General features: G+C 34.3%; 1 protein-coding gene across 5 annotated transcripts in view; it reads right to left on the reverse strand.

Annotated features, from left to right (window-relative positions):
• Nucleotides 1–13490, reverse strand: part of TFPI (tissue factor pathway inhibitor) — an 82739-nt gene that overhangs the window by 37593 nt on the left and 31656 nt on the right. For all 5 annotated transcript variants that reach the window (XR_007478393.1, XM_049712249.1, XM_033400254.2 and 2 more), the window contains 2 exons: nt 6480–6602; nt 865–1062 (listed from right to left, as the gene is read on the reverse strand). Coding sequence is in view for 4 of the 5 variants with exons in the window: in XM_049712249.1 (XP_049568206.1) it covers nt 865–1062; nt 6480–6600 (319 nt within the window). In the remaining variant the exon portion in view is untranslated. The remainder of the gene's footprint in view (nt 1–864; nt 1063–6479; nt 6603–13490) is intronic.

The following is a 13490-nucleotide window of genomic DNA, read 5'->3' on the forward strand; positions in this document are numbered from 1 at the left end:
TAATTCAACTGTCTCTAAGAACATGCAGTGGGGAAATTTGGGACTAGAAACTGCAGAAATAAAGACAACTCAGGATTTTCTATCTCTCAAGTAGCTCTCAATTCAGAAGAATAAAACTGAGATAAAAACATTCAAAATTTTGACCAGTAATTGTTTGGAATTTATCTCAGTCTAAAGAGAGAAAACCACATGAAACACTGTAATTTGTAGAATTTGAAAAAAAAAGTTGTTTTAACATGATTAAAAGAATAAAAGTGTTCAATAAAGTTTAATAGTAGAATGTGATATGCTTTTAAACCTTATAACTCAGTAAAACTATGAAAAGTTGGGTTCAGTAAGGTCTTCATAGGTCATCAGGGATGATATTTTCTACATTATTCCAAGGCTCCAAAGAGAAGGATTTTACTTTCATATATATATTTCTATAATTTTCTAATTAGTAGCTGTTGAGAACCTCAAATTGGATTAATTCATTATCTTGACAGGGAAACAACTATGCGATCATTGTATTGGTAAAGGAAAGTCTAAGTCACTGTGAATAACAATTTATTTCCTGTGAACTCATAGCTACCCAAGGAGGCTGAATTACACTTAATTTGTTGCAGATATAAAATCTGTTCTGCAAACTTAAGGGTTTTCTTCCCTCTTTATTATGGGGAAGAGTATAGGACAATAAGCTTACTGTATTTTATAATGACTGATAAAAAAAATGAAAAACAGTAGTTGAACATTAAAGCTAAAAAAGTGAAAAAGATTCCTTGGAATGTTAAAATAGTTTTAACGTTTTTTCTAAAATGATCAAATCTATGATTAGATCTAATAACTCTAAAGGTTTCTGGGTAATAAGTGTCTCCAGAAACCTACCTCTTGTACATTTTTCTTTGCACTCTTCCAGACTTTCAAATCGATTCTGATTTCCTTCACATCCCCCATATATAAATTCTTCACATTGCTGAGTGTGAATATTGAAAAAAAATCTCTTTATCATTGCTTTGCATGGGCCATCATCTGCTTTAAATGCACAGAATGAATGTACAAGTTTCAACGGTGGCAACTCAGCATCTACAAGGTAAAAATAAAAGAATAACATTCCTTTTCATTCATTTTTAATACATCTTAATTTTAAGGAGAAGTGCAACAATAATAAAATAGGCTGATATAAGAAACTATGAAAAGTTATCAAAAAGTTAGATAAAATATATAAACTCATCAAATGAGACAGGTCTTACCAACTTTATTAAACTTTAATAGTTGATTATTAACCAACTTTTAAGGAAAAATATCAAATATTTTTTCTAGACTCTTGTTATAGATGTTGCTTAAACTTGTACCAGTTGACCAATATGGAATTGAGTAGTAGTTATAAGGTAACTGATGTGTTGACATTACAGATAAGTAGAGATGTCTCCCTAATCCACAGCTGTGTCATTTTTTACATACAAAACAGCTCTTTAAAAGCAACAATATCAGGGCTGGTACATGACTCCAATCCTCATGAAAGAAAAAGCAACAGAATATTTATATTCATACATGTATGTATATATCATACTACATTAAACCATTCCCTATTTATGAAAATTTAGGTGTTAAATACTATAAATTACAAATAATTAATTTTCTTAAATTATACACACAAGTACTTCTTTTCTCTAGAAATTAATAATATATAATAACATTTTAGAGTATTGTATATATCTGTATATAAACAAAAAATGACATGAAAAATATATATTTTCCCTTCATCACTGAAGTTACAACTGTCAGTTTGAATTCAAAAATAAGCGAAAGCATTTTCTGAGTAGTACATTTATGCATGATTGTGGATGCTATTTATATTCCTTTCTTTACTTAAAGGTTGATAATTCTACACATGACATTCTGAGTTGTTAAAAAATTGTGAGAAGTTAGAAAGCTTCAAGGACCCTAAGTGGTGCATCTGACTGAGAGATGACGCACAATGTGTCACTGAATTAGCACTTTATGTTTTATCTGCTCTATATACATTTTTGTAGGGCTGACAAAAATTTGACCTATCAGTTCTATAAATATCCTTAGGAGCAGATCTTAGAATCTCAGAAGTCACATAAATAATTTTGAGAAATGAGCTAGAATAAAAACTCTCTGACATTTTCATAACTTATGGCTACATACCATTATTTCAGAAATTCCTATAGCACTTCTCATACAATATGATGGTCTTGATTCCCAAGTTAATGTTACTTTAGAACTCTACAGACACCAAATCATTGAAGCAGTGCTTCAGACAGGCACCTTTAATATAGGCCACTTGTAGAACATAGCTTTACCTGAGTTGCCAAATACTGTATACTTAGGGAAACTATGTCTTATAAATCAATAACTTATATCAAATTATTTCTCATTGATTATTCCCGCATTTTTGACTTTTCATATATTTGATATTCTTTATTATCATGCCAAATCTTTTATTTTACATTTTCTGTATTAAGGATATACCATCTTATTTTCAACCTGCTATTTAGTAATGGTGCCACCAGGTGGTGGCAGCGCACCACAAACAAAGGATATTACACCATAGTTGTAGCAGTTGTCCTGGTAGTAACAGCTAACGTTTACTGAGTAATTACTGTGCTCCAGACATTTTGCAATTATATTATTTAACGATCACAACAAACTTCTGAATTAGGCATTATTATCTCCACTTTACAGATTATAAAAGAGCACTGCAAAAATTAATTGTTCAGTTCACACCATAAGTGATGGCTTCAGAATTGACCCTCAGATAGTTTTATACCAGATACTGCTCACCTTCTTAATAACTGAGTGATACTGTCATAGATCTGTGTGACTGAGATTCCTTAATTGGCATTTAAGTCAAGCACATAGATTTAATTGTACAATTTCCACTCAATAAATTTTTCTAAACTTCACTTTATAAAAATTAAAAATGGTTTCAGTGATGAAAGCAGGTAATGATTTTATAGCAATTTCCTAAAGAAAACACTAAGAATTAACTTTGAGTAATGTATTTTACTAATTATTATCTAGTTACTCATTTTTACCATTTATATTTTATTGTATTTCTTACACGAATCCTATATTAGAATATTCTTTTGTGCAGTGACCTTGCAACCTCGCACTTGGGCACAGCATTCTTGATTTGGGGGAGTGATCAGGTGGCCCCTTTGGACAGACAGCCATGCTGTGCCACTAAAAAGGGATGAAAGTTTGTCTTGTTTTGATTTTTTAATTTAGATAAACCTTTTCAAAAGTTAACAATCGTGTGTTGGTCATGTGTCAGGCACTGTGCTGTCATGGCAGACATGATAGTAAATTAGGTGGCAGTGACCACCCCCCCTTCATGGAGCATGCGGACACTAAAGACTTAGTTATATAAATATTCAAGAAGTTCAGGATGCTGTGTAAGTGTATAATAAGATACTTAAGCTTTTCTGAGGGGATCAGGGGTAACTTTCCCGAGACTTGAAGAAAGCATTGACTGTGACAAGGATCTACCTAAGGCCATAAAACTGGAAAAAACATACAAGACAATGTAACAGGACTTTAATCTGATGTAGTAAGATAAACAGAATTATGGTTTATATGTAATTATTTTCATAATTTCTTATATTGGGTTGGCCAAAAAGTTAGGGGTTTTCCATCACATCTTACGGAACTTTCTGGCCAACCCAATATTTTATGTCTCACAGTCTGAGAATTAAAATCTGTCTTCCCTCCCCCTGTCCTGGGATGTTGAATGGAAGGCTCATGATATATTTGGGGATGTGTCATATCCTTGACTATTAGAATCCTCATTCTCCTGGAATTTGTTTGGGAACCTAGAGCTTTATGGTTAACCTACTATCTATATATATGCTACTTGACTCTCTAACTAAAATATTTGATTTCTCTGGAAAGGAAGAACACAGACGTGTACTCTGCCTCCTCTGTGCTAGGAAATATGCCAGATGCTTTTATGCAGTTTATATAACAACCATTTAAATGTAGTTATTTAGATCACTTACTTATAGATTAGGATACTGGGAGTCAGAGAGTTTACATAAACTCATCTAATTTTGCAAAGTTGCTATGTGGCAAACTACACATGCATACTTAGGTCTGTCTGATTCTAAATGTTATGAAACATACTTGCCTTTCTCTAAATGCTCCCTGCTAATCTTGTCTCTACCAGTCTAAAGGAATTTAAAAAAAAAAAAAAAAACAACAACCTTATCACCACTATTTTTTAATCATTTTTATCTTATCAAAAAGTTTCTCTATTTCATTCTCCCTACTGGTTGAACTAATTTTAAAAGGTCTACTATTGACTTGTGAGAGAAGCCGTAAAATCTTGTAATGTTTTTCAATAAAATGCTAGTACAGTATTTCAATGAAATGGCATACATCTATAAAATGATGGCATGACCTTGGCATAATGTGATAGATGGTATCTCCAAAACTGAATCGATACAGACACAGGATCATGCTATCACAAGATTAATTAAAAACAAAACAAAAGAAAACCAAAACTGCATAAGACTGTGCAGCCAGTCAGCTAAGTGGTCTTCAAATCTAGCTTTAAGATCAAAATTTTTCCTTATCCAGGTGGGTTTGGTCTGGATTTATCCAGAGATTTTAAACTTGGGTTTAATTATTGATGGGTTAATTCTGGTTTCTTGGCTGACTGTGGCAGTAGCAACAGTTTCAGGAACATCCTGGTTAACTGGCATGCATTTTCTCAGCCTAATTGAGGGAGCTTGGAGGAGGTGAATATTAGGAACACTTGGACTCTTTCTCCTCCCACTTTCTAAGATGGGATTGCCTGCTTTGCCCTGTTGGGACTTACTGTAACCTCCGCATTCCTTCTCTACCCAACCTCCAGAATATTAGAACTTTAGCCATCCCTTTTGAAAAATGAGTGGAAGGAAGAATTAGAGTCCATCTCATAGTGCCCACATTCCTACTCTCATAAGGCACATAATGGTTTTTACTTTATCAAATAATGTTCCATCTTTAGGAAATTTTCCCAATAATATATATGTATTTTTTGGTGGCATATAATAATAAGCCTTTATTTTTCATTCATGGGTAGGATGTGAATGGCCCTTCTGATCCCAGCTGGGTTTGCTTCTTATCGACCGGTCAGCTGGGGGCTGATGTAGGCTGGGCCTGCCTGGGCAGATGGACTTCAAGCTGTGGGTCCAGTTGGTCTAGACCTTCAGATCTGCTCCCAGTGTCTCATTTTTGGGTGCAGGCTGAAGTGATGTAGCATGTACCATTTGGCCACTTCCCTGTGCCAAGCTCTCAGATAGCCAAGCTTAGATGAGTCCCCCTTTTCTTTGTATCAACAGCAGCACCCTTATACATGCCTCTTATCATTTCACTTACCACATTACACTGAAATAATCTGTCTACATTAAAGTCTCCCTTGTGAAACCATGAAATTTTGGAGAACCTGGTCTCAGTCATCACTTCTTCCCTAGCACCTACCAGAGTCTCAGGCACATAAGATATATTTATTCAATCTTTATCAAAGGTTAGTACAAGGAACAAAATCACATTAAAGAGCTGTTGGAGATATGAAATCAAAATGTATTTATGGATATGTTTTGTACATCATAAACATATATACAAATGAATAGAAGCTATCACTTTGTTCAGTCTCTCATTATTAACAATGATGAGATTTTTATCACTAATTTACTAATTTGCCACAAAATATTACTTTTAAGAAAGAAATAAATCTATAATAACGATCACTACACAGTCTCCTCCTTGTTCTATTGTTTTATTGTTAAAACAGTTGATGCTTGAACAACACAGGTTTGAGATGCATGGGTTCACTTACACAAAATGTTTTTTCAGTAATAAATACTATAGTACTACATGATCTGTGGTTGGCTGAATCTGCATGCAGAATGCAGGACCTAGAGGAATCATGGATACGGAGGGCTGACTATAAGTTATATGTGGATTTTTGACTTCACTGATGGTTGGTACCCCGACTCCTGCATTGCTCAAGGGTCAACTGTATTTTATTTTTAGACACAGAACTTTACGGGATTAGAACTATCTTCTATTACCCAGATCTTCTGGTATCCTGCTTGACTAGATTCTTACTTTGGACTCATCTGAGAAGTTTTTATTTGAGGAATAAAGGCAAGAAGGAGAGAATGACTGAAACCTCAGATGTTTGTACTTTCCTTTTCCTTCTCATACTTTTCCCAGACAAAGGGTGACATCAAGGTTCATAGAGAGTTGTATCTATACCATTTTGCTCCTTGCAATTTTTCAGAGGTACTTCAGTATTTAATATATAGTCTGAGAAAAAAGAGATCTTCCTTGCTAAAGTGACTTTATTTTTTGGACTAAGATTTTGGAAAAATGTCACTTCAATAAAAACTGATTTTTCTACAAGATGGAGAAAAATGTATTAAATTTTTGTATTAAAATTGAGAGCATTGACTAGCTTAAAAAGATGAATACTTTTAACATTTTACCTGTAATGTTTGTATGTTCTTCACCTTCCTCAGGAACAGCATTAAGAGGGGCAGAGGCACAACTAAGCAGCAGACATACAGAAACCAAAAAAATATGTTCTTTCTTCATTGCGTCAATCATCTCTGAAATACAGAACACAGATATATCTAATAAATAAAATGTTAATGTGGATTTATATACAGACTAGTAGGAACTTTATGCATACCTCCACATGTAAATTTCTATGACATTTAATGTGTATTCTCATACATTTCTGTCCACAAATTCCATGAGTCATATTTAAAACATGTGTATTAGCATTCAATATTGTAGATACACATACTTTCAGTGCATATAGCTAATAATATTCAAGTACAGAGGTCATATTTCAATCTTGAAAATATACATTAAAATGGCAATAACTGAGAGACATGGGTAATCCTGATCAACATGACTAAGTATGTATTAAGAACCATTTACATTTGCAATTCTATTTGCCACATCTTTCTCATAACTATTCTTTTTTTAAGTCAGAACTAATTTTACTTTAATTTTTCTTGCATTTTTCTATTATTTCTTTTTTTGTTGTTTTTTGTTTGTTTGTTTGTTTGTTTGCGGTATGCGGGCCTCTCACTGCTGTGGCCTCTCCCGTTGTGGAGCACGGGTTCTGGACACGCAGGCCCAGCGGCCACGGCTCACGGGCCCAGCCGCTCCGCAGCACGTGGGGTCTTCCTGGACCGGGGCACGAACCCGTGTCCCCTGCATCGGCAGGCGGACTCCCAACCACTGCACCACCAGGGAAGCCCTCTATTATTTCTTTAACGCAGCTTTCAATTTCTGATTCCTCTTTCCCTTTACTCCCATTTCAAAAAAGAAACACATTTCCAAATTTTCATCTTTGTTTCCTTTAAAGTATGTTTCTGTTTTTATAACCAATTTCCTAACCAGGTTTTCTATGAGATTGCAAACAGAACTGTTAAAAAAGAAATTGTCTAACATTCTAGCCAGTCCTTTGTCCCAGTTCTTCTCCCTCAACTTAGGGAGTTATCTGATTCAAAAGAGTTTCACAGAAAAGTGACTTTAAGTGGTAAATCAACACATTTACTCTCTATAGGAAACAGATTTCAGCAGGAGAGTGAGACTTCCTGTTTCAAAATTATTTAAAGATCAATAGCAAAAAATAATGGAAAAGCACATACAAATTTTTTTCTTTAAGGCTATTTTTCCTTTGGATTCAAAAGTGGAAGGAAATGTGTAATGTTTACACAGCACGGGAAGAGAAAAAGAAGAGAATACATGCACGTGTTCAGCCACTGATGCGATCGGAATCAGGAAGGAAAGAGCAATGTTATCAGTAAACATTCAGAAATGCAGGAACAGATATTCCATCAAAAACAATTTAGAGAATATTCTGTTTATGTCTATAGTGGATCACAGCTGCAATATACATCATTAAAGTGTAGTCATAATAAATAATAAAGTAATAAATGGCATTTGCTTTAAACTTCATTAAAATCACTAGTGAAATGTATAACCCATTTTCTCACCCTTTGGAAATGATAACACATTTTTGAATTTTAGTCAGTAGCAGTGTTACAAAACTCCTAAATCATATCATAAAGTATTTGAATTCACAAATATATATGTATTTAAATGTATGTACAAATATACATATATAAATATACACTGTTGACCTTTGACCAGCATGGATTTGAACTGCATGGGTTCACTTATACATGGGTTTTTTTCAATAGTAAATGCTATAGTACTACACGATCCACGGTTGCTTGAATCCTTGGATGTGGAACCGCTGATATAGAGGAATTGTGGATATGAAGGAATTGTGCATATGGAAGGCCTAATCAGAATAGTGTGACTACTTTTCTTCATGGACTAGATTCACATAGCTTCAGTATAGCATTGATAGTTTTAGTTTGGAAGTGTCCCACCACTGGACCAATATGTTTGAGGTGGAGAGCTACAGGAGACTAGCACAGATTTGGTGGACCCTAAAAAAAGTCAGGGGTCAGGGAATAGGAAAATGTCAAAACACTGCAAATCTTAATGTAAGTATATGAGTTTAAGGGTGGAGTGGACAGGTGTAGCTCCCAGGAGGAGTAGATTATTGCTTCCAGAAGAAATCAAGGGTGTTGGACAGAAAACACTATGAGTATGCTCTATAGAAAGCCATAGCTAATTAATGACTGACACAGAACTTGAATTCAAGTGAGCAGATTGCTAGTTCAGTACATTTTCTTCTCCACAGTGTTGCCTCTGAAAAGTGACCGAAACCACTAAATATTTCAATTTCTAAGAACAGTGTGGAAGACTGATTTGGGTGTGCGTGCCACTGAAAAAATAGTACAACTTGTTATAACATTCATAAAACTGTAATTTGTGGAGATCAACTAGAGTGAACTGATGTAATTATATATTATTGTAATGAACTTATTTTTAAATTTCAAAACGCATAATTACATTGTAAAATGACAAACAAGATAACAAACCTGACCTGAAGCTATCCAGTGATTAACACACTTCTTACACATCCTTGTACCTTTCTGTACTCTATTGTCTTAAATAGCTGGCCCCATTAAAAATATGTATTACCCAACCTGGTATCATACACAAAAATTGATTCAAGAGAATTCAACCATCTAAATGTGAAAGATAAAACATTAAATTTTAGGAGAAAAAACATATGAGAATATATTCATGATGAGGTTGGCAAGCATTTTTGAATCAAGATATAAACAGCACCAATTAAAAATAAAATACTGATAATTGGATTTCATTAAAATCAAGAACTGTTCAACAAAGGAAGCACCCTTAAGATACTGAAAAGGCAAGTTGTGAGGAAGTATTTGAAATTCACATATCTTAAGATTATATATTGAAAATGTATAAAGAACTACAAATAAATATGCAATTAAAAATGAGTCAGGGCTTCCCTGGTGGCGCAGTGGTTGGGAGTCCGCCTGCCGATGCAGGGGACACGGGTTTGTGCCCCGTTCAGGGAAGATCCCACATGCCGCCGAGCGGCTGGGCCCGTGAGCCATGGCCGCTGAGTCTGCGCGTCTGGAGCCTGTGCTCCGCAAAGGGAGAGGCCACAACAGTGAGAGGCCCGCGTACCGCAAAAAAAAAAAAAAAAAAAGGATTAAAGATTGTACAGGCACTTTTCAATAGATTATATATATACAGCTAATAAGCATATTAAAAGATGCTCAACATCATTACTCATCAAAAAATACAAATCAGCACTGTTATGAGATACCACAACTAAAATTAGTAAAAACTGACAATACAAAATGTTGGTGAGGATGTGGACCTTTAACACTGTTGGTGGGATTATGCTATGGTCTGAATGTTTGTGTTCCCCCAAGTCCTTATATAGAATTCTAACTCCCAAAGGTGATAGTATTAGGAAGCAGGACCTTTCAGAAGGGATTAGATCATGAGGGATGGGATGTGTTCTTATAAAAGAGATCCCACAGAGGTCCCTTGTACCTTCCATCATGTAAGGACACAGCGAGAAGGCACCAGCTATGAACCAGGAAGAGGGCTTCACTCTTGCTAAATCCTCTTTAATTTATGATCTGTCATCAGAAGTTATTTAAGCAAGAATATATTACATGAATGTGTTGAGTCAGTGACTAGTTGTGCATAATAATATGTTAGTCACAAAGGGAGATTTAAAAATCTAGAGAAAGCCTTGACCCTTAAGGAATTTATGCTCAACCAATTGAATTAAATACAAATGCAATGTTAAGTGCCAAGATGAATTGTGAGAATATCTTTGCATATACCAGGCACATAGTAGTGGACGATAAATATATGTTAAATTATTTACCTTGAATAAAAATAGTATTTATACATTAGGGCAATAAACTAGAAATCCTAATCTCAGCTCTGCCAGCAACCTAAGTAACCTTCGGAAATTTACGTTTCTGAACCTGATTCATAAAATGCTTGACTTGGGCTAGATTGGCCTTAAATTACATTTCAGTTCTAAAAATTTATGCATTTGAACTAACACATTTTCCTCACTTTGCGGAATAACACAGTTATGTCATATAACTTACATTTTATAGTCACTTTAATGGTAATTTGCAGCATCAATTTTAACCTTTTTAGTCAAGGTATGTTCCTCGAATACCAGTTCAGCAAGATGTTATTAGTTATTATATTTAAAAAGTGTTCATAGATTAATATATATTTATATCTAAGTTTAAAAATTTATATAGGTTTCTTAACTCTAGGACTTTTAAAGAATGCTTAATGTGGTAATGTGCAATAGTATCTTCTATGGGAGATATAGTAACTGCATTTCCAAATTTATATGTCAAGGGACTATTTTCCCATAAAATATTTTTGGAAAATATCTTGAGAGATAATATTACAGATAAGAAAAAGTCAAGAAAAAGTCAGTAGGTTTTCTGAGCTAGAAAAATATTAAAAAGTATGATATGCTTTGTGCATTAATAAAATCCAGCATGTATGGAAAGATGTTGAGAGGGAAAAATTATAAGTGGAATTAACAGCTAGAATGTTGCAGATCAGATTGAAATTATGAAAAGGGAGTTATCAGTGGAACTACAGAGAAAGGGGCAGGTATTTTGAGTTAGTATTGATAAAACTGAGTCATTGAATAGATACAGAATATGAAGGTCAGAGGATTCAAGTATATCCTGAGTGAACTGTTGTGTGCTAGTCACACAACTTGGTAAATTAATGTAAATATTGATTGGTGTACATATTAGGGACAAATTCGGTCAGGACAGATTACATTTGAGGTTATGTTTTCTAAGTGGAACAGTATAAGGGCAGTTAAAGACACAAGGCAGGAGATAGGAAATATTTTGCTGTAGCCCCATCATCATCATCATCATTAGGGAGGATCATTTTGACAAGGGAAAAGGTGTCCAATATGTCATTCCCAGCTCCCCTTTCAACTTTATTTCCTGTCAGTCTTTTCTGTAATTACTCAGCTTTATGGATACTGCCTACTAATCCCTTGGCTCCACTGAAGCTGTTGATTCTTGAACATAGCATATTCATTCTAGGTTTAGTACTTTAAATTTGTTATTTCCTGTCATGGGGGCACTCTTCTACAAGATCCTGGAATGACAGACTCCCTTCTTTTAGTTAGGACACTTGTCAGGTATCCTCTCTCCAAAAGACCTTCTTTGAGCACCATATTTAAAAAGTAACAACCACCAGTTCCTCTATTACTCTCTATCTCAATAACTTGAGGGTTTTTTTAAAGATTTTTTTGTCTTTTCATTATTGAATTGTAGGAGCTCTTTATATATTATGGATATAAGTTCTTTGCCAAATATATATAAATATTCTATCTTGGTCTATCTTATCTCTTCAATTTTATATGTATCTTTTGATAAGCACAAACTTTTAATTTTGATAATTTCAATTTAAAAAAATGTTTTAATAGCTATAACTATAACCACAGAGTTGTATAAACATCACCACAATCAATTTTAGAATATTTTCATTACCCTATAAGGAAATTCCCCACCCTTTAGCCATCACCCCCAGCAATTTTCCCATCCTCACATTCCTAGGAAACCATTAATATAATTTGTTTCTATATATCACCTAATTCTAGACATTTCATATAAATGGCTTTGAGTCTGGCTTCTTTCATTTAGCATAATGTTTACAAGGTTAACCCATACTGTAGCATATATCAGTACTTAATTTCTTTTTTTAAAACTTTATTTACTTTATTTTCGGCTGTGTTGGGTCTTCGTTGCTGCGTGCAGGCTTTCTCTAGTTGCAGTGAGTGGGGGTTACTCTTTGTTGTGATGAACGGGCTTATTGTGGTGGCTTCTCTTGTTGCTGAGCACGGGCTCTAGGCGTGTGGGCTTCAGTCATTGCAGCACACGGGCTCATTAGTTGTGGCTTGTGGGCTCTAGAGCTCAGGCTCAGTAGTTGTGGCACATGGGCTTAGTTGCTCAGCGGCATGTGGAATCTTCCCAAACCAGGGCTCGAACCCGTGTCCCCTGCATTGGCAGGCAGATTCTTAATCACTGTGCCACCAGGGAAGTCCCAGTACTTAATTTCTTTTTATTGCTAAAAGTATTCTATAAATATACCACAATTTATTTATCATCATTTAATGAACATTTGTGCTGTTGCTACTTTTTGGATATTATGAATAATGCTGCTATTAACATCTGTGCACGAGTTTTTGTGAGGATATATGTTTTTATTCCTTTTAGGTATATACCTAGGAATGAAATTATTGGATCATATGATAGTTCTGTTTAGTCATTTGAGGAACTGCCAAACTGTTTTCCAAAGCAGCTGCACCATTTTACATTCCTAAAAGTAATGACTTGCTTTGTTTTTGGAATAGCACTTATCACCACTTACATATTTATTTGCATATATAGTCACTGTCTCTCCATCACTAAAGCATTTTCCATTCTTAGCATAACATTCAGAATTCTATGTTCAATACCCAAAATAATGACTGACATGAGGATAAATAAATGAATTAATATGGATAAACTTTGTGAATTAAAATTAGGTTACAATATGGATCATTAGATATATCCATACAGTTTTATTTATTTCTACCAATCCCACCAAAATATAAAGACATTAGAATCAATGTGATGGAATGTCCATTTATCCACATTTATTTTTCTAATTGTGTCTTTTGTATTGCTTATTCCACTTTTCTGGAAGTATAAAATATTTTAATTGAAAAATTTGTTTGAAAAGAAAATTTTCAAAGAAAATGTAAAATGAATAGAGTAGATTTCTATTTGTAAAATTTTGCTTAAGTGATAGGTAATTTGCAACTCAAAGAAAGAAGACAGGGTGATTACTTAAATCCAATCAAAAGAGATGGTGAGTAGGTGTGCTTAGAAAAGAGGTAATTAGGTGAAAGAAATGTATTATTTATTACTTCACTATTTATTTATGATATTAATATTCTTGAGAGGGTATGTGAAAGAAAGGCAAGTGGTCTGTGTGAATCTAGTAAGTGAGGAGCAAAAATGGAA

This window comes from Orcinus orca, chromosome 7 (assembly GCF_937001465.1).
Source record: "Orcinus orca chromosome 7, mOrcOrc1.1, whole genome shotgun sequence".
NCBI classification, from domain to species: Eukaryota; Metazoa; Chordata; class Mammalia; order Artiodactyla; family Delphinidae; genus Orcinus; species Orcinus orca.